At 43.3% G+C, this 21594-nt stretch overlaps 1 protein-coding gene across 2 annotated transcripts in view; it reads right to left on the bottom strand.

Moving 5' to 3' along the window:
* Positions 1–21594, bottom strand: part of gramd1bb (GRAM domain containing 1Bb) — a 248021-nt gene that overhangs the window by 38896 nt on the left and 187531 nt on the right. Inside the window, exons 5-9 of one of the 2 annotated variants that reach the window (XM_079514347.1) lie at positions 16771–16993; positions 12242–12262; positions 8824–8847; positions 3403–3423; positions 768–791 (exon numbers count right to left, since the gene is read on the bottom strand). In XM_079514347.1, the coding sequence (XP_079370473.1) occupies positions 768–791; positions 3403–3423; positions 8824–8847; positions 12242–12262; positions 16771–16993 (313 nt within the window). The remainder of the gene's footprint in view (positions 1–767; positions 792–3402; positions 3424–8823; positions 8848–12241; positions 12263–16770; positions 16994–21594) is intronic. The other variant, XM_079514348.1, reaches the window with a different exon arrangement.

The raw sequence follows: 21594 nt of genomic DNA, 5'->3' as shown, positions 1-21594 counted from the left end.
ACCGAGTGGCACGCTACGAGCTTGTAGGTCTGCTATTTTTGAAAAATTGTGAAAATATTTATTTCAGAAAATAATTCGAGGTCAGGCCTAAATGGGTTAATTAAGGTTCTGTAACCTGAAATCTCCCATTATATACCGGAGAGTGACTTTGTTATCAGGTGGCAACAGCCTGCCCAGAGTTCAATGGAAGTAAGAAGCGGACAGGTGGATCGAGACAACATTCTGTATCGCCCACCTGGTTGGGGACGAAGAGGAAGCGAAAACATACAGAGAGAGAGAGAGAGAGAGAGAGAGAGAGAGAGAGAGAGAGAAATAGATAGATACAGTTGGAGGCCATCGATATTGTCCTTTTCTTTTTGCTGAGGTTTGTGTGATCTGCGCAAAAGGACAGTTAACCCATTTTGGGCGGGAACCCCTTTTGGTGTTTTAAACATTATGTTATAATTTAGCTATTGAAAAATAGCAGATCTACAAGCTCATAGCGCGCCACCGAGTGGCGCGCTACGAGCTTGTAGGTCTGCTATTTTAGAAAAATCGTGAAAATATTTATTTCAGAAAACTGGAGGATTTAGAAGATTTTTTTAAAATTTTGAGGTCAGGCCTAAATGGGTCAAAGATAAGGGACAATATCGGTGGCACCCAACTGTAGATAGATAGATAGATAGATAGATAGATAGATAGATAGATAGATAGATAGATAGATAGATAGATAGATAGATAGATAGATAGATAGATATGCACAAGAATACCGTACAGGTCATGCTTACTCTCAGGATGTGTTGTCTTTCATGCTGGGGAGAAAAGGGAAAATACAGAAACACAGGGAATAAAAAAACGAAAGAAAATAAAATAACACAGAGGGGGAAAATAATGCCCGGCTGAGACAATTCAGATTAAGGACCAAAGGGTTTGACACCCTCTTCTACAAACACAGCTAATTATTGGACACAAGCTTACTTCCCATTTGTGATTGTGTAACGTGTGTGTATGTCTGTGTGTGTGTGTGTGTGTGTGTGTGTGTTACACATGTAATTCAGTAAAAATGCTTCCAAACGGCGTTATTTAAGAACAGCACACCACCTTGTGGTAGCATATCAAATTGCCATCTGATATTCTTCAGTTCCACATTGTCCACACTATAGACTTTAGGATTAAAAGATCTTTCAGCGCAAAGGGTTCAGCCTCCAAGGGTTTAAAACATCACACTGTTACTGTACGGGTATCACACTCTCCAGGTTCTACTGTACGGGTATCACACTCTCCAGGTTCTACTGTACGGGTATCACACTCTCCAGGTTCTACTGTACGGGTATCACACTCTCCAGGTTCTACTGTACGGGTATCACACTCTCCAGGTTCTACTGTACGGGTATCACACTCTCCAGGTTCTACTGTACGGGTATCACACTCTCCAGGTTCTACTGTACGGGTATCACACTCTCCAGGTTCTACTGTACGGGTATCACACTCTCCAGGTTCTACTGTACGGGTATCACACTCTCCAGGTTCTACTGTACGGGTATCACACTCTCCAGGTTCTACTGTACGGGTATCACACTCTCCAGGTTCTACTGTACGGGTATCACACTCTCCAGGTTCTACTGTACGGGTATCACACTCTCCAGGTTCTACTGTACGGGTATCACACTCTCCAGGTTCTACTGTACGGGTATCACACTCTCCAGGTTCTACTGTACGGGTATCACACTCTCCAGGTTCTACTGTACGGGTATCACACTCTCCAGGTTCTACTGTACGGGTATCACACTCTCCAGGTTCTACTGTACGGGTATCACACTCTCCAGGTTCTACTGTACGGGTATCACACTCTCCAGGTTCTACTGTACGGGTATCACACTCTCCAGGTTCTACTGTACGGGTATCACACTCTCCAGGTTCTACTGTACGGGTATCACACTCTCCAGGTTCTACTGTACGGGTATCACACTCTCCAGGTTCTACTGTACGGGTATCACACTCTCCAGGTTCTACTGTACGGGTATCACACTCTCCAGGTTCTACTGTACGGGTATCACACTCTCCAGGTTCTACTGTACGGGTATCACACTCTCCAGGTTCTGAAGCACCACCTGTTGCTCTTCAAGCTCAGGTTAATCTGAGCTTGGTGGGCCAGCAGTGACCCACAATGCTGACTTGGATACCAGTGACCTACATATACAGTGGCTGGGTGGACCGGTGGTGGCTTATAGGACAAGACCCTTTCACCTCATATGCAGCACTCCAAACACATCCCCAGGCAGGGACACTTCAATATACAGTATACAGCACGCAAGCGCACACACACACACACACACACACACACACACACACACACACACACACACACACACACACACACACACACACACACACACACACACACACACACACACACACACACACACACACACACGTATAGAAAAGCTAGTGGTTCGCAACCTGTGGGTCAGGACCCCCAGATCATGTGGTCAAAATCCCCAATGACATTGAAATGACAATTGAATTAAAAAAAGACCATTACAGTAATCAAAACAATACTATAAAAACTGGTCAAACATTGGCCCTATATCGTCAAATAATATAAGAAAGGGCCAAAATTTGTGAAAATATCCGATCTACAGGCTCACAACGCCTCGCAATGCGAAACGTTGTGAGCTTGTAGATTGGCTATTTTCACAATTTTTATCTGGGGAACAGAGTCAAACTAAATGTAATGCCTCAACTGGTCAACTCCTACATTCCAAGTGCTTGTCAGGGTGGTCTTGCTGGGGGTGGGTGGGGGTCCCCAGTTCAAATAGGATTATTTTGGGGCGTCCCCAGTTCAAATAGGATTATTTTGGGGGGTCCCCAGTTCAAATAGGATTATTTTGGGGCGTCCCCAGTTCAAATAGGATTATTTTGGGGGGTCCCCAGTTCAAATAGGATTATTTTGGGGCGTCCCCAGTTCAAATAGGATTATTTTGGGGGGTTCCCAGTTCAAATAGGATTATTTTGGGGCGTCCCCAGTTCAAATAGGATTATTTTGGGGGGTTCCCAGTTCAAATAAGATTATTTTGGGGCGTCCCCAGTTCAAATAGGATTATTTTGGGGGGTTCCCAGTTCAAATAGGATTATTTTGGGGCGTCCCCAGTTCAAATAGGATTATTTTGGGGCGTCCCCAGTTCAAAAAGGATTATTTTGGGGGATCTCCAGTTCAAATAGGATTATTTTGGAGGTTCACGGCCCGAAAAGGTTGAGAACCACTGGTCTAAGACAGTGGAGACACCTCAATGACACTCACACACACACACACACACACACACACACACACACACACACACACACACACACACACACAAGCGCACAAATACATAGCAATATGCACATCATTAGTAAGCGTTACATAAATAGTGTATGACTTACATTGTACCAGCTTTGGCTCTTCTGTGGAGAGAGAGAGAGGGAGAGAGAGAGAGAGAGAGAGAGAATGCATTTGAGTCAGTGACATCATAACAGCACTGTAATATGCTTGAAGGCCCAAACAGTGCACACACACACACATGCATTCGCGCACACACGCACGCACGCATGTGTGCACACAGAACATGTGACACCTGATCTGTACAGAAAGGTTTATTTATAGCAGGTGTGAAGGTCCAGTCTAATTGACTGTCCTCCAACACCATTCATAACCCAACTACACTACGGTGACAGTGAGCTGTTTACACTGGAGGACAGCTGTTACTATAGGACTCTCCTCCTTATATCTTGGTCATTCTCCAAGTGAACAGCTACCATAACTAGTGGGTAGCAGGGTTGGGGGGCGGGCACTACTGGGCAGCAACGTACAGTTGGGTGCCACCGATATTGTCCCTTATCATTTGACCCATTTAGGCCTGACCTCAAAATTTTAAAAAATCCTTCTAAATCCTCCAGTTTTCTGAAATAAATATTTTCACGATTTTTCAAAAATAGCAGACCTACAAGCTCGTAGCGCGCCACTCGGTGGCGCGCTATGAGCTTGTAGATCTGCTATTTTTCAATAGCTAAATTATAATTATTGCGCAGATCACGCAAACCTCAGCAAAAAGAAAAGGACAATATCGATGGCCTCCAACTGTACACTGTACATTCACATTTCATACGACAATGACGGAGTTATAACACATTTTCTTGATCAATTGGATATGATATGAAACAAATTTGGCAAAAGAATCTCTGATGACTTCTGAGTGATTTCCGCTGCTTGAATCGACTCATTTAAGCCCAACTCTGCTACGCACTTGACTATACTGTAACTTTGGACGAACTCACTATAGAGTAAGATATGGAACGCACATCCTCCGTCATTGGTGACTGTTAAGACAGACAAAGTAGAGTTTTTTTGGGAGCATCCTAAAGTGAGTTGCGAGCCCCCGCGTTGTTGAACTCACTACAGGACATGTAGTGATGTATCCCGTCTACGACTGTACCAGATTTATTTGACTTTTTACTCTGAATGTGCATGTACGCTTCAAAATAGGATATTCCGCTGGTGCATCTTTTCAACAGCAGATGGCAGCATTTATGTTACATGATGATATATACATAGATAGTATGACAATATGACAGTATTGCATACACGAGGGGATGGGGGGGGTGGGGGATTTGGTAAACATCTTCTTAACATGAATCAGTCTTTGTCTTAGATGTCTAGAGGTTTAGATGTTCTCCTCACTCTAATACATCCTTCTCTTTCATGGCAGAAGTGATGGATTCATTCACTCTACTCCAGGGATGCCCACACTTTTTTGACTTCAGAGCAGAGAAAAAATGATAATACCATTGCTGAAATTACTATGACAAATGCACTTGGAATGGGAAATAGAGGGAGAGAAATGGAATAGGTAGGGTTTTTTGTATTTAATTCTACCGACATTTGTTCGCAGCAACACTGAAAACAAAGTATTGCATAGAGCTGACAGGCCCCAAAAATAGTTTTAAATTAAATATTATTTAGGGGCATGTCATGTGATCTACTGTGATCTACTGGTAGATCGCAATCTACCTTTTGAGCACCCCTGATCTACTAAGGCTATTTCTTAGTTCGGATTTGCAATGAGACAAAACTGGTTAAAGCGCAATTTCTGCTCTGTTGTATGATGGTGTTGCACGTCAAAAATAGCAGAACTACAAGCTCACAACGCACTGTATCCAGAACACGTTGCAAACTTGTAGTTTGCCTATTGTCGGTGTGTGGCGCTATCATAAGACAACGTTTAAATTAGTCATGTAAATTAACTTCCCACGAAACTCATCTAATAAGCAGAACATGATGTAGTACATCGTAATACAGCGGGAAAGGGATCATTCAGAGGTAGGAACAGGTACAAACTAAAATATGACAGGAAGAATGATAGTGGGAGTTCAGTTGTATGAAACAAAATGAAACACTTTAATTTTTTTGCTCTAAACTAAATCTTCAATACAAATAGAGGCTCTGGCCTCTGCTTAAAAGTATTTTTAGTACTTGCAGTTCATACGTATAATACTAGAATTTCGCGGGCCTTCGGCCCGCTCATCCCAGAGTTGCGTTGGCCCGCGTTGCGATACAGAAGTCCACAGATACAGAAGTGCACAGTGACACGCGTTGTATGCAGCTGTTTTGTGTTGCAGCGCGCGTGTAGTGTTGTTATCCATATATGCGCCTCGGTTCGTCCCGTTTGTTCCACGCCAGGTGTCGACGCAGTCGTTGGCGCAAATTTCTTATTATTTTAACTGTGTATTTAATTGCGGCTAGTAGCACCCTTTTTTTTGTAGGAGCACGATGAAAAGTTATGAAATAATGTGTTTGAGGGCCCTCCTATATACAGCTTTAGTCCCCACACGTCTCAATATTTGCCATTGACAAAGAACAGAGAAATTAGGTCGAAATGCCGCTAAATATGACGTAAATTAAAATGTATTATATATATATGTTTTTTTAATTGAATGTAAATACTTTACTTATAAAAAAACCTGGCAACCCGCACCCCGCGGTCATTTTCCGCTAACCGGAGCGGTGCTCCCTAGCCTGCTGGAGGGGTTCACATCATCCCATGCAGCCTCGAGAGGAAAAAGAAGGCAAATAAATGCAGCCTTGAGGCTACCTCCCAATGTGGTGTTGTGGAGCTTGATCACCTCCTCGTCCTCCTTTTCTCCCCAAATTGGCAATGCCACATTTTTTTTTAGGAGCACGATGAAAAGTTATGAAATAATGTGTTTGAGGGCCCTCCTATATACAGCTTTAGTCCCCACACGTCTCAATATTTGCCATTGACAAAGAACAGAGAAATGTGGTCGAAATGCCGCTAAATATGACGTAAATTAAAATGTATTATATATATATGTTTTTTTAATTGAATGTAAATACTTTACTTATAAAAAAACCTGGCAACCCGCACCCCGCGGTCATTTTCCGCTAACCGGAGCGGTGCTCCCTAGCCTGCTGGAGGGGTTCACATCATCCCATGCAGCCTCGAGAGGAAAAAGAAGGCAAATAAATGCAGCCTTGAGGCTACCTACCAATGTGGTGTTGTGGAGCTTGATCACCTCCTCGTCCTCCTTTTCTCCCCAAATTGGCAATGCCAATAATTGCAAAAGTTGCCTAGTGTGAATACTTCCACAGCCTAAGTAGTAAAGGAGAAACTATCAGTCTTCTCCGAAGTCGGTCAATGTTTGTCAACTCAGCACGTGTTGACAACGCATATTAGTAAACAGAAGCCGTATGTGTGTCACACCAAAAGTGGTGACCTATAGAATCCTGTACATAGAAGCATCACGCAATCGTCTCCCTCCCTGTGTGGGTCACGTGGTGGGCTCTGAGCAAATGGGAGAGAGAATGTAGTGTTGCCAGGTCCGCGTATTGTAAGCGAGTGGTAGTGTGTGTAAGTAGCGTGTTGAATGGCATTTTTTCGGTGCTTGTTTTCATAGACGTGGCAACAAATTAGGCGGGGGTGTCGGTGCTTGTGGCGTGTTTGTGTTTATTATTGATATTGATATTGTTTGCGAGTGTGGACGGGAGCCGGCTGTAGTGGCAGTGCGATGACAATTGTTACGCGGCTGGTGTCGAGTGTGGCCGTGCGGCGCGACATGAGGAGATAGGGAACCAACGACGCGGAGGGTAAGTGTGTGACGTGTTAGTGTGTTGTTGCAGTGTGTGTTGCAGCGTGTTGCAGCGTGTCAGTGACGTAGTAGCTGGTGCCTTTTGTTCCTGTGCGTGCTTTTGGGCACATGTTTTCAATTGTAATATAGGATAGTACAAGCATATCCGAGTTAAAAAAATAAATGCAATTTCCAAGTACCTTTTTTTAACACCATTACAAATATTTTGTTCTTAAACAAGTCAATAATACTTGTATGGTTTTGGATAAAGAAACTAGAGAGTAGAATATGTGGTATGCTACAATTACTCTAAATTAGTACTACAATACGTTCCATTCCATAGCAACATGATAATAATTTGGAAGAATAAGTCAAACTGCTTATTCTTTAAGAAAATGGTCAACTACCTCTGGTATTTTCACATAAAATATTATTAGCTTCCCGTTACATCATTGGACTTGACATTTTGGAGCCTACCGGCTCTTCATCAGACAATGAAGTACACACACAAGCACCTACATACAGTATACCGGTACATATGAAGTACAATGATGTACTGTATACTAGGCATGTAACGGTATGAGATTTAACCGTATGGTACGGTATCAAACAAAATACTGTATGCCGCGGTATTTCACGGTATAATATTTTGGGGGGATTTTCTTGTTTTGGTAGTATAGGGCCTAAGAAATGTAATACCGTGTGCTCGGAAATCTCACGGTATCAATATCGTGGCTGTTTATACCGCGGAAATATGTTACCTTTACATGCCTACTGTACAGTATACTTCATTGCCTGATGAAGAGCCGGAATAGGCTCGAAACGTATTCCTGTTGGGGGCTGGGGCGGCACCTGTCAGCAGGTAGTTTTGGGGTGGGAGGAGTAGTACGAAGGCTCTACATCCTCCCGATGGGGGCTCCTCACTGGAAGGTGTGGCAGTACTACATGACAACAACACACAGATGTGTGTGTCTCGCGTAGCCAGACAACTATTCCACAATCTCTGAACACTATTATATAGAGTCTGACACCCCCTGAAATCCGACCAAGGAAGCATGGCATTTCTGTTGATGAAAATATATTTTAGAATATCTTTACATTTAAGCTATATACAATATGCTTAGATTATTTCTATTTATATTAGGATATATTTGCACGACTGTAAAGACGAAACGGGGGGGGGGGGGGCGGCTTCACTTCCACTTTATCGCCTGGTCGTGATCAGAGCTTCCGTTCTCCATGACTTCATGACGTTCTCCATGACGTATGACGATAGCATTTGAAAATTGCAGGAGGCAAAAGTGTGGCCACGCAAGACTACTGGACTACGGGAAACTGAGTGCCGTTAAGACAGGGTTTTATTAGGCATAGACAGTCAGGTTAGGCTTCAAACTAATCTTGACCTTCTGGTTAAAATATATACAGTATTAATAAAACTAAGGAATTTCAATGAAACCCTATTTCTTTCATGTCAACACAGAGAAAGGAAAGGAGAGGAGGAGACAATGTGAGAATGGAGACTAGCATAGTGTACTAAACTAAACATTAAACCCTATTTCTTTCATGTCAACACAGAGAAAGGAAAGAAGAGGAGGAGACAATGTGAGAATGGGAACTAGCGTAGTGTACTAAACACAGCTAATGGGAAGAGGAGGGAGCGGTCCAGGGATTATCAGGGCAGGTCAACGTTGGGGTCAGATGGAAACAAAATGAAATGCTTACTTTAAGGAGGTTTAGTCTGTCATACTGAAAGAAGGAAAATTAAAAGAAAAAATTAAGAGTTAACGAAAGTGAGCTATATGAAGAGAGAGAGAGAGAGAGAGAGAGTACGAGAGATTTAATTGCTTCTATTTGTCCCAAAGGTTTTACAGTGAAGTGAATGCAAAACATAGAAATATTGCTGCCATTTCTTTCAAACGTTTATCCCAAGTTAACTTTTCCTCTGATGTACAGTATAACCTATTCTGACAGCAAATGCACAACTCGTTTTTGTAAGATATAGTTTACTGTAATAATACAATGTAATAATACAGCTCGTTATACACATTTCTCTATTGCATACGTTGTTTTGTTTGATTATTTTTGTTCCACATTTGCTTTGGCAATGTAAACAATGTTTTCTCCTGCCAATAAAGCTTCTTTGAATTTAAATTTAAATTTAAATTGAATTGAGAGAGAGAGAGAGAGAGAGAGAGAGAGAGAGAGAGAGAGAGAGAGAGAGAGAGAGAGAGAGAGAGAGAGAGAGAGAGAGAGAGAGATAGAGAGAGGGGGGGAATGAGAAAGAAAAAGAAAAAACAGACAACATGCCAGACAGTAATTCATTTTGTCATTCTCTGTCGCTGAACTAGCGTCCCCCACATGTTGGTCAGGTTAGTTGGGAGGAGAAATGGCCTGGGAAGGTAAACCCCTCACTGTCAGGTGAAAATAAGGGGAACCCCATTACTGTCAGGTGAAAAGAAGGGAAACCCCCTCACTGTCAGGTGAAAAGAAGGGAACCCCCTCACTGTCAGGTGAAAAGAAGGGAACCCCCTCACTGTCAGGTGAAAAGAAGGGTTCCCTCACTGTCAGGTGAAAAGAAGGGAACCCCCTCACTGTCAGGTGAAAAGAAGGGAAACCCCCTCACTGTCAGGTGAAAAGAAGGGGAACCCCCTCACTGTCAGGTGAAAAGAAGGGAACCCCCTCACTGTCAGGTGAAAAGAAAGGGAACCCTCTCACTGTCAGGTGAAAAGAAGGGAACCCTCACTGTCAGGTGAAAAGAAGTGGACTGGCAGTGGGCGTCATGTGTATTAGAGGTGACACGTGTTTGCCTACACTCTCCCTAATGAACCAACCAGTAGGGAGGGGCCGGGTCAGCAGCAACAAGGGACTACAGGACAAGGGAACTGGTAGAAAAAGTGGTAAATATATACAGTATATTGAATATAAAATAGCCTGATTTCCAAAAGAGTTTGCTTGTCCGTGACTAGTTTGAACTGTACCTACAGAGGAGCAGTCTGTGTCTGTTGTATTTCTCTCACCCCTTGATGGGTGAGCCGTTGTCAGCGCATCGGCTGGTCAGTCGGTCAGCCCCGGGCGGGGAGACCTGTTAGTTCAGGCTTTTTTTCTACAAAAGAAACAGGGTGCCCCTTCTCTCCCTACCATGTGTTCTTTCTCATTTTACATTCCATTTTAGGACAGGGAGCGATGACACTCGCGCTGCCCGGTCGTCCCGACCTCAAACATAACAACCATAATCACGAGAGGAGAGCGCTGCCGAGTGACCACAGAGGCTCACGTGAGGATTGGGGTGGGGGGTAGGGCCCAGCACGCTGGCACAGAACGGAGGGGGTGACGTAATAATTAATTAGTGCGCGCGCGTGTGTGTGTGTGTGTGTGTGTGTGTGTGTGTGAGTGAGTGAAATGGGCCATGCCTCAGAAGCATGAAAGGGTCTGAAGAGAGGCTGAGCATCCTGTGGCTTTGCCTTTCAGTATCAATCTCTTTGTTTGAGCCTCTCTTGTCCCAGCAAACCAAAACTAACAGTGCATCAAATTTCCTGTTGACAGTGTAGGGCTGTCTGTCACGATAAAGACATTTTACTTGCCGATTAATTGTCACACAGATAATAGTAAACAATTAAATTGTGCGTCGATTGGCTTTTAGGCTTCGTAAACAAATGACCGATACGAAGAAACGACTGAATAATATTTATTATCTTATGCTTTCAATCTTTTAAATAATTACAGTACAATGGAAATAGCTGATCTACAAGCTCACAACATGTCGCATTGCGATGCGCTGTGAGCTTGTAGGCTAATTCCACTCTTTTTGAAATGGTTGAAAAATATATGAATATTATTTTCAACGATTATGACAATTGTGCAAAGATAATTGGGATTGTCTCCAATAACTTAGGCGATTATGTCTATAGGTACTGTATATGTGGAATGTAACGGTACACACTGTACCAGTCATGGATTTACTGCGCATATAAAAACAGGGGGGGAAAAGAACAGAAAAATCTCAGTGTCGACAAAAATAGAAAACTGCTTGCTATGCAACAGTATACGGGCTTTGGAACTTTGCATGTGACAGGAGTCTGCAGTGTGGTTATGGAAGGGCTTGTATTCTGGGTTCTCTGCGGGTTCGAGCAAGCTAGCGCGCGTCTCGTCACCGTAAAAACCCTCACTATTAATTTGACTCTGTTAAATGGCTGCCCGCAGAGTTCCACTTTGGGTTCTGAGAGTTAAACTTTTAAATGAAGTTCTCTTAACACGGAGGATTTCACTGTGAAGTAGAGTGCAGAGGCGCCGATAGAATAATCATTTGGTTTCAGCCAGGCGGCACTTAGACATCACAGGCATAAGAATGCAATTAACAGACTTTTAACAATGGGTGTGTGTGTGTGGTGGGGGGGGGGGGGTCATGGAGTGCAAATGGAGGGCAGGGAGAATGCAGGCCAAAGCAGAGAGTGAGCAAGCGAGCGAGCGAAGGGAATGGAAGTAAGTCACAAGGGAATTCAGAGCCCTCAATCGCTATAGTGCACTAGAGAATCATTACCAGTACAACTAGAGCATCATTAGGAATGTGCTTCTTTGCAGATTCCTCTGAAGAAGAAGAGAGGAGAGAGAGAGAGAGAGGGGGGGGGGAGGTGGGAGGGGGGAGAGGGGAATGAGAGAGAGGGAGGTGGGGAGATAGAGGAACATAAAGGTCAGGGGAGACAGGTGTGTGCAAGAGGGAAGGGTTGACAAGGTCTATTCATACTCCACTTTAGGTGATAAGGTGACCACCGAAACGGTGGTTTAATAGTAAAAACAAGAGAGATGGTGTTTGTTTGGGTGAGCGCTGCGGTGAGTCACTCATACCACCGCGGCTCAGTGATGTCATGTTGTAGTTTTCGGTGGTCACCTTATCACCTAAAACTGGAGTATGAATAGGTCTTTAGAAAATGAGAACCATCTTCCAGGGGTGATGTAATGACGATGGGCAGGGAACCGGCATGGATGGGTGGATGGATGGGTGGATGGATGGATGCATGGGATTGGGATGCAAGGGGGGCATTGCCACAGAGTCACTCAAGAGACAAGCTATAGATTCATGGGAAGGATGCAGGGGCAGGGCAGAGGTTGTTGTAAGAAGAAACAGAAAAGAAGTGATGCTTACTTTGGAAAGTCGCTTGTGAGACTGAGCATGCAATCGGGAGAAGAACAAAGAAAAATCAGATATAGAAAAAGGAACAACAAAACTAAAACTAAATTAAAAGAGCACCGACTGCCAGAATCAACAGCCGCTGAAGGAGCCCAAAAAGAAAGGTTGGAAACAGTCAGTATCAGATCACAGACACTATCATATGGCACACAGCAGCAGCAGCAAACCAGAGCGCCGGACAGGCACTCTGTTTGGTAGAAAAACAAAGAGGCATGAGGAGAAAGAGAAACAGAACAATTATGACAAAAAGCGACTCACTCCAACAAGCATGAGCAAAGGTAAACATGATTAATGGAAGGGGGAGTGCCGTGACTCTGGGCAAACACACCTGATAGCTTTGTGGCATTAATGCAAAACATGGGACTTTTAACTATTTAAACCTGCATCCTCAGTTGTGCATCTTTAACACCACAAGATGACTGATACGGGGGGGGGGGGGGGGGGGGGGGGGGGCTGTGTAAGAGGGAGGTGCAACTCCACATAGGGAAGGGGCTCCTATTATAGGTTAATTTGTACACTATCAACGGTTAAATAAACACTGTGATAGGCTGAAAAAGTGATGAGTCAGACCGCAGCCACACGAGCTCTAACAGAATAGAAATAAGACACGGTGCTCTGGTGTATGGCGTGCCCTTGGTCAACTCAACATATTATTCATATATATCAGTCACATTTTCAAATAATTGCAGTGACAAGAGGAAGGGCAACATTACTGTGGGGAGTAATGATATAATGAGCACACAGTGAAGACTGTATACTGATGTATACAGTAGTATACATACAGTATACTGTATATACTGATGTATACGCCTGCTGCGTGAAACAGATATGGCTACGGTGGTAAGAATGCTGAGATGGTCCTATCATATCACTATACTGTAGCCTACATACATTCATTGTTTCTCAACAAGAGCTCAGTATAATCAATATATACAAAAAAGCCTCAAAAGACGATCTCGGCAACGATGGCGAAAGGATCAGAACGTGTCAAAAGACGTTTAACCCCTTTTTGGGCGGGAACCCCCTTTGGTGTTAGCATTATGTTATGCTTTATCTATTGAAAAATAGCAGATCTACAAGCTCATAGTGCGCCACCGAGTGGCGCGCTACGAGCTTGTAGGTCTGCTATTTTTTTTAAATCGAAGAACCACTGACATAGAAACATAGCTTTTTCAGAAAACTGTCAGGATGTAGAAGACATTTTTAGAATCTGATCTCGGGTCAAACTGGGTTAAGGTGGCGAATGAGATAATAATCAAATTGGTAAGGGGAAGGGGCAAGAACCTGTCAATCTACATTCAACTACATACAACTAATTAACCACTTCCAATAGCATCCCTATGTGTCAATAGGCAAAACTTTAAAAACTTTTTTTTTCTTTCAGAAATGCCAAAATACTTCAATAGATTTCGATCTAAAACTGTAAAACAAAATAGTGAAAATATCCGATCTACAACTGACAATGTTTATATTCTGAGCCCGTAATGACATGCAGTACAGTGGGATGATGGTGTGGTTATGGGGGGGAAGGGGGACAAAAGCACAGAGCCGTTAACACCATGACATTTCATCGTTGTCTTATCAATTCACTACGACTTACTGTAACACAAGTAGAAAACAGCATGTTAGATTCTTACTGTACATCAACAACAAGCATTGTGTTATTCTATGAGTACAGTGTGATCATGTCCCGTGAGATGATCTGGTTCTCACACCACACATAAAAACACTCAATGCATTTAGGCCTACTGTAGCATTGAAACTGCCGTTTCCAGTATTTACAGGCATAAACAAAATCTCTGTTATTTGCAATCGCCTCTGCCGTTTGGAAACCTCATACTGTATGTCCAAAACTACCAAAGTAGCAAAAGAGGCAGATTGACAAGCTCAAAAGTGTTGGTCAATCTGCTACGCTGTAGTATGATCAGGCAATTTATGAAAAAAAAGTTAGAATATTGGATATAAGAGGTTTCGATGTCCGATAGCAACGATATAGAAGTATAGATGTGAGTTTGACAAGAACCTTCTTTTAGCATTAGTGATGAGTCTGAGGGCTGTATCTTGCGCCACCCCTTAACCCTTATCCCTAAACGTATTTACCATGTTTTACTATTTTAACCCATTTTGACCTGAGATCAGATTCTAAAAATGTCTTCTACATCCTGACAGTTTTCTGAAAAATCTATGTTTCTATGTCAGTCGTTCTTCGATTTTTCAAAAATAGCAGATCTACAAGCTCATAGCGCGCCACCGAGTGGCGCGCTATGAGCTTGTAGATCTGCTATTTTTCAATAGCTAAAGCATAACATAATGCTAACACCAAAAGGGGTTTCCGCCCAAAATGGGTTGAAACACCTTTTAAAATAATTCAAATAGCTGATCTATAAGCTCACAACGTGTAGATGTAGATCGGCTAGTTGAACTATTTTAAAATGATTTTTAAAATAGTTAAAAATGGCAAATAAGTTTTTTGATAAGGGATAAGGGTGGCGCAAGATGGAGCCCTGAGCCCAAACCACACCAAAGCGTCAATGCAACTAGCATGGCGACCCATTGGTGTGGTTTGGGGCCATTGAATTGAACCAGTTGAATCACTTGGGTCGACGTGGGTCAACGTGCGACAGGACATATCACTCCGCTGGGACGAACGCTAAAACCGTCTCGTCCCGTTTCGACCCTTTGGTGTGGTTTGGGCTTCAGGTTGAGGATGTGTTTTGTAACTACCGAGTTGAGATGATCATATCACTATACTGTACATCAAACGATAACCTGGGGCCAGTTTTATGTGTGATTGAAGCTTCATTCTGAGGCTGGACTTTGGCTCACTGAAATTCTCTCTTTTCCTTGACAATGAATGAAGAGAGGTTCAACGAGTCTGTGTTACGTTACTATTAGTAAAGGGCCTTGCAAACGTGAAGCGAGGAACGCAGGCGTTGTTGCCTGGATCAACGACAGGTCTCCTCCAGGTCTGCTCAAGAGGGGCGCAACAACGCAAGCGTAAAAGAAAGCTAAACAGAATCCAGGTCTGGTGAGTCGCGGGCGTGTGCACGTAACGAGCACGCGTGCAACAAATTCACGGGACCGCGCTCACATAAATACGCTTGCGGTGTCGCACCGCGACTTCTCCGAGCAAAAACGCAGGTCTCATTGAAAATGAACTATAGGCGCGTTTTATCGCTCCTCGTTTGCAAGGCCCTTAACCCATTCAGGCCTGACGTCGAAATTAAAAAAAAAAAGTTTTCTAAATCATGACAATTTTCGGAAAGATTTGAGGCACATTTTGACGATTTTTCAAAAATAGCAGACCTACAAGTTCATAGCGCGCCACTCGGTGGCGCGCTATGAGCTTGTAGATCTGCTATTTTTCAATAGCTAAATTATAACAATGTTTAAAACACCAAAACGGGTTCCCGCCCCAAAATGGGTTAATGGTTAATGTGGTTAAACGCTAACGTGACATGGATGCGTTCCAGGTCTCAATGGGTTAACTCGTCTCTGCAGTTTGATGAATCGGGAGTGAGACTGTGTTGGCGGAGGTGATCATTTCTCTTCACAGCCCTTGTACTACAACATAAAAAGGGAATAAGGCCCCTACAATGATGTAGCTGAATGGATATTAATTTTAGAAATATTGTTAGAGTAGAGTGTAGAGTGTAAATTTATATATTAAAAAGAAAATCTGGATCACATAACTTGTCTTTATTTGTTACTGCATGCTTATACTTCTCTGTAATGGATAGCCAGTAGTAGGCATGTAACGATTTATAGTAAATCGATTAAAATCGATTAAAACTGGTGACAATTGAAATCGATTTAATAAATATAACCTTACTCCTTTGATCTATAACGGCTATAAGGCTGCTGCCTATTGAACTGAAATGAACTACTTTGTAAAAGCCGATCTGGTAGTCAGACTAGTCCAAACTTAAAATACTTGTAGATCTTGTAGTTCTGTTATCTTTGCCAAAGAATAGGGGCGCTCAGGGTTCATGTGGTTAATCTCATTCCTAACCAGTACAGGAACTTTGATTACGAGGCCAGAAAACACAACCAATAATGTTGGAAATGCTGCTTCTGCTCAGAAGGCAACAATAACTGTTGCCTTTTTACAATTATTGCAAAAATAAACTTTGTTTTCATTAAGCTCTGGTGCACCAATGACACTGTATCTCGTCTCTGTCGGATGGAAACCTTCATTATGTCCAAAACTGCTGTGTAGCAAATTTGCGACGCATTTTGCGCTTGCGGATTTGCTACTATTCTTTTGTGTGATGCTGTGTAGTATGATCAAGTAGGGCATCAATTTACACAAAAAAAAAAAACCCACAAAAAGTTAGAACATGGAGAGATACCTGTAGGAGGTTTCTGCCCGACAGCAACGACATAAAGAACGTAACAACGCTGTAAATCAACAATAATAATAATATATCACAGTTCAACGGGTTGGAGCAGCCTGCGGCCCCACGCCCCCTCCCCCTGCTCACCTTGGAGTTCTTTCCCCCGGTGCTGCGCGCCGAATGCAGCGAGTAGTTTCTGTGGACGACCTGCTCGGGGGTGGAGGGGGACTTGTCATTTGAGGAGTGGTCCGAAGAACCCTTCTCCACCATGTTCTCTGCGCCCTCCTGGTTCAGGGGCGTGGGCGTGGGCGAGCGCTTGCGCAGGACGGGCGAGCAAGCGGGCGTGCTCCTGTTCGAGTTACTGGCAGTGCTGGAGACAGAGAGAGAGCGTGGGGGAGAGAGAGAGAGAGAGAGGGGGGTGAGGGGGTGAGGAGCAAGATTAATTCAGTGTACTTTACTTTCGGAATTTACAAAACAAATAATGAAGTTCAAAACATTCAGCCTTCCAAACAACAAGATAGATTTTTACTATTCCTTCTTTAAATATTAATTAGCAATGATTCATGTACAATATAGCCTGCATAATATATAGCCTGTATGTGAAGTAGACAACGACTTCCTTGGCTCCACCCCCAAGGTGCTGTAAACAATGTGACATCATCATAGCAGACTTAACAGGATTGGATAGCCCGGTCACCTCACGCTGACCGGGCTAATAGCAGCCTGAGCTAAGACCAGCGCTGGACTAAGTAGTACTCAACCCCAGTACTTGAGTACAGCCATGGTCAAACTATTACTCAACTTTAATAATACTTTAAGTACTAGAGCACTTTGACAGAAAAACTGTCAAGCTTACATGCTTTTAATACCCTATAGACACACATCACTGATGCTCAGAGGACCGGTTAGCTGTTCAAAACACGAGTGCACCTCAGCTGAAAATGAAAAATCACACCTGTGTGAACTGAGTGGTGCAACTCCCCTCTCCCCCTGCCCCCCCCCCCCCCTCTCTTTCTCTCTCTCATATTAGCAGGCAACAGTGCAGCACTATCTCTCTCTCTCTGTTTCTGGCACAACAGCGCCACTTTTGCCCCTACTGCTACTCATAGTCACACACATAGGTTAACACGAGTCACATAGGTTAACACGGACATTGCTGTTCCTTGGAGTGGTTGCACCACTCAAAAAGGAGAGGCTAACTGTTTACAACCCTAGTTCCATTCTAGCCAGATGCCATTATTAATTGCATAATAATTATCTAATGAAGCGTATTTGCGATTATTCGCCACTCCTCTCCTCCTTCTGCTTCTCCATGTCATTGGTATCCTTCAGATTTTTCCAACACTTCTTTCCAGGGGCATCACTACCGTGACACACAGACAACGCAATTGCGTTGGGGGGCCCAGAGTCATTTGGAGCCCACGGCCGCCCACCCGTACTGTCGGTAAAATAAAATAATAAATATACAGAGATGCCACTAGCCACCTAACCTAACCCTAACTTTTAATTATAATTGTAACTCTATAACGAACCCTAAACCCAACAGCCTATTCTAAAGCAAGGAACGGCAAAATGTCCTAATTTATGTAAATGTCTCTGGACATTAAGAAAGCAGGACAGCTAGGTACAAATGCACACACAAAATTGGCATACAATCATGCACACCCTTGGAGCCCCCCACGTTTTAGTTTTTTTTCATCATTCGCACGCACGCACGCACACACTCATGCATGCACACATGCACGCATGCACACATGCGCGCACCCAAGCAAGCGCCCAAGTCAAGCTTGGGAAGAAGCCTTCTCCCCACAGACAACAAAGAGCTGTGTAGTGTAAGTGTAAGTGATCTGGGTGACAGTGTGCCTGCCAGGCCCATTACGTCACATGCAGCCAACGGCCGTCTGTCTGTCTGTCCTCCATGACCATCAATTGGGAATGCAGCCATTGTGATTGTGATGGCCTACAAGCCCTACTACATATTAGATCTGCATCAAGTGTATAAAGTTGGTGTTTGAGTCAGTGTTTAGTGCACAGTGCTAGAGCTCTTTCAGTTCGCCAAAATGGGATTTATTAAGCCTACCACTCTGTAGTGTTACTGTGTAACTGTGCCAGATTATAACACAGATTATAAAGGTACAGTTTAGTGTTGACATCTTCTTTCCAACTGACAGTGTTTCTGCTCAACTGACCACAAAAAACATGTTTTTCCAAATATTTCAAAAATAGATAAATACTACATTTAAAATGGATGAAATGATTGTTATTCTATATTAACTACTTTTCCTGGGACCCCACTTTAAGAACCACTGGTGAGATGGATAAACGTAGCTTTATTATACAGTTACAAACACCAAATCGTCATTCATGATTTGTTCATTTATGGCAGATAAAATCAGAGGAATGTTAAGACGAATTCATAAATTCAGAATTAATGTAGCCATATGTTCAGAGCATACTTCACATACTGTACTCCTTTATGTCAGAATTGAAGCTGAATTCGATAAAATTGGTGTTGTGACCTGATAATGTAAATGATGTTTAATAAAGAGCTGGAGATACAGGGCGACGCCTGTTACTGAACAAACACACTCAATGATGCATCAATCATTGCAATGATCGGAATAGAGACCTAAAAAAAAAGCATTCACAGACGCTCTGAATCCAGAACGATTTACAGTAAGCAAGAACAACACATACATCAAATACATAGAAATAGTAATCAAGAATCATAAGCAAGCTAAGAGCCTAACATCCGTCTAACAGTAGAATACTGTATCTGTACAATGAACCTATGAGTATACACTATAGAGTGCTATGTTTACATAAAATGCAATCAAAAGTACATAAGTTGATCCTTTGCCTACGCCTGTAAGGTCGTCGAGGCTAGCCAGGGCAAGTGCTACGGGCTAAGATGGGAGTCTGAAGAGGTGGGTTTTCAGACTACGGCTATCTTACAGTACAACCTTTAAGTACCTAGTTAACAATGCAAGAAGTGCCATCCAAACAGGCTGGTGTGAGATATCAGTGAGTATAATACACGTGTGCACTAAGCTCGGAGAAGGAAGGAAGCAGAGTGCTTCGCTATTCACCCTGTAATCATTGTCTGGGCCAGGAGGCTGTCTGGGATTACACGTGCACACAGATGCGTAGACACATGCACACCCCTCACTCACTCACACACTCTCACACTCACACTCACACTCACACACACACACACACACACACACACACACACACACACACACACACACACACACACACACACACACACCAGAGAAAGATACCCTGCAGGCTCAAATAGCAATAGCATTCACATCCCTGTTTACTCATACACACACACACTATCCATGGAATAAATGCCTCCAATGAGTCGGTCGGTGTGAGCTCGCCACCGTTGGTGTGTGAATGTGGGAAGTGAGGACGCTGGCGTCGACTGTTCGCCGCTTCACCTCCCAATGTATGAATGAATTAACCATTGTAAAGCGCTTTGAGCACTTGGAAAATCGCTATAAAAATGCAATTCATTATTATTATTAAATGCTAAATAAAGTCCCGGCCCCCACACCAGCACTGTTTGTTCCAGCTGTCTAAATACTGCCAACCAGTGGAATAAATCACAGATTGGGGCTTTAAACCTTTGCCTTTATGAAATATCCGAGACCATTAGGGTTTTGTGAAAGATGCTGCCGAACATATTGCTAGTTTGAGCACTTCAAATTCTCTAACAATGGAAGATCTACAAGCATCACATGCTTTGAGATAATTGAGAGCTTGTAGATCAGCTATTTTTGGATGATATCACAAAGTTGAGATAAAGGGGCAGATAGAAATATCTCACATCTCTGGAAATGTCCACCAAGGATGAGCAACATCCATTTTCCACTCATCTTAATAGAATCCATCTTGGCCTGGGCATTCCAACAAGTGGCAATTTCTTTATTGTTATTTACTATAGTCCTAATAGACCCCAGGAAATTACATATGGCCACAAAAGATCATGGGATCTACTGTACGCTTTACATAGATTGTGCATTACATTCACCCATTCACACACACATTCATACACCGATTGCGGCGGAAGCCATGCAAGGTACCAACCAGCACATCGGGAGCAATTTGGGGTTCAGTGTCTTGCCCAAGGACACTTCGACATGTAGACAGGAGGAGCCGGGATTCGAACCGCCGACCCATGGATCATTGGACGACCTGCTCTACCTCTTGAGCCACAGTCGCCCCATACTGTGTGTCGTCGACTCAATATGTCCGTTCGTCACCTCCTTTCACTTTCAGTAGATCCCGTGATCAACCTAAAACATGAACCTCGGTTGAAAGAAAACAACAAAGTTGTCCATTACAGATTTATGATTAGCTAACTTTCAGTAAGGTCTGAGGCCCAAAATGTTACCAAATTATCTCCACAACAGGAGCATAATACTGGTGTTTTTTGTAATCATTTTCCCATTGTTTGAAGTTTTGATCCGGCACCCAGCCCAGGGTACCTTATCACAGGGGTTCTCAACGTTTTTGGCCGGGGACCCCCGGAAATGCTTTGGCAATGTCTCGGGACCCCCGCCCCGCCCCCTCCCGACCCCCAATATAAATTGACTGCTACAATAACCTTAAACCATTTTGGGCGGGAACCCCTTTTGGTGTTTTAAGCATTGTTATAATTTAGCTATTGAAAAATAGCAGATCTACAAGCTCATAGCGCGCCACCGAGTGGCGCGCTACGAGCTTGTAGGTCTGCTATTTTTGAAAAATCGTGAAAAAAAAAAAAAAATCTTTTTTTTTCTTTTTTTAAATAATTTGGGGACCCCCTAAAATAATTTGGCGACCCCCCCGAGGGGTCGCGACCCACGGGTTGAGAACCCCTGCCTTATCATACACTGTAGCTACCTTTCCTTTTCATTCAAAGTAATGGTCTTGCGGGTCGCTGAACTCCATGAGCCACCGACCACCTCATCTCCCACC

The sequence above is a fragment of the Electrona antarctica genome (genome assembly GCF_951216825.1).
Source record: "Electrona antarctica genome assembly, chromosome: 11".
Lineage (NCBI taxonomy): Eukaryota > Metazoa > Chordata > Actinopteri > Myctophiformes > Myctophidae > Electrona > Electrona antarctica.
This window is presented reverse-complemented; position numbering and strand designations above follow the sequence as displayed.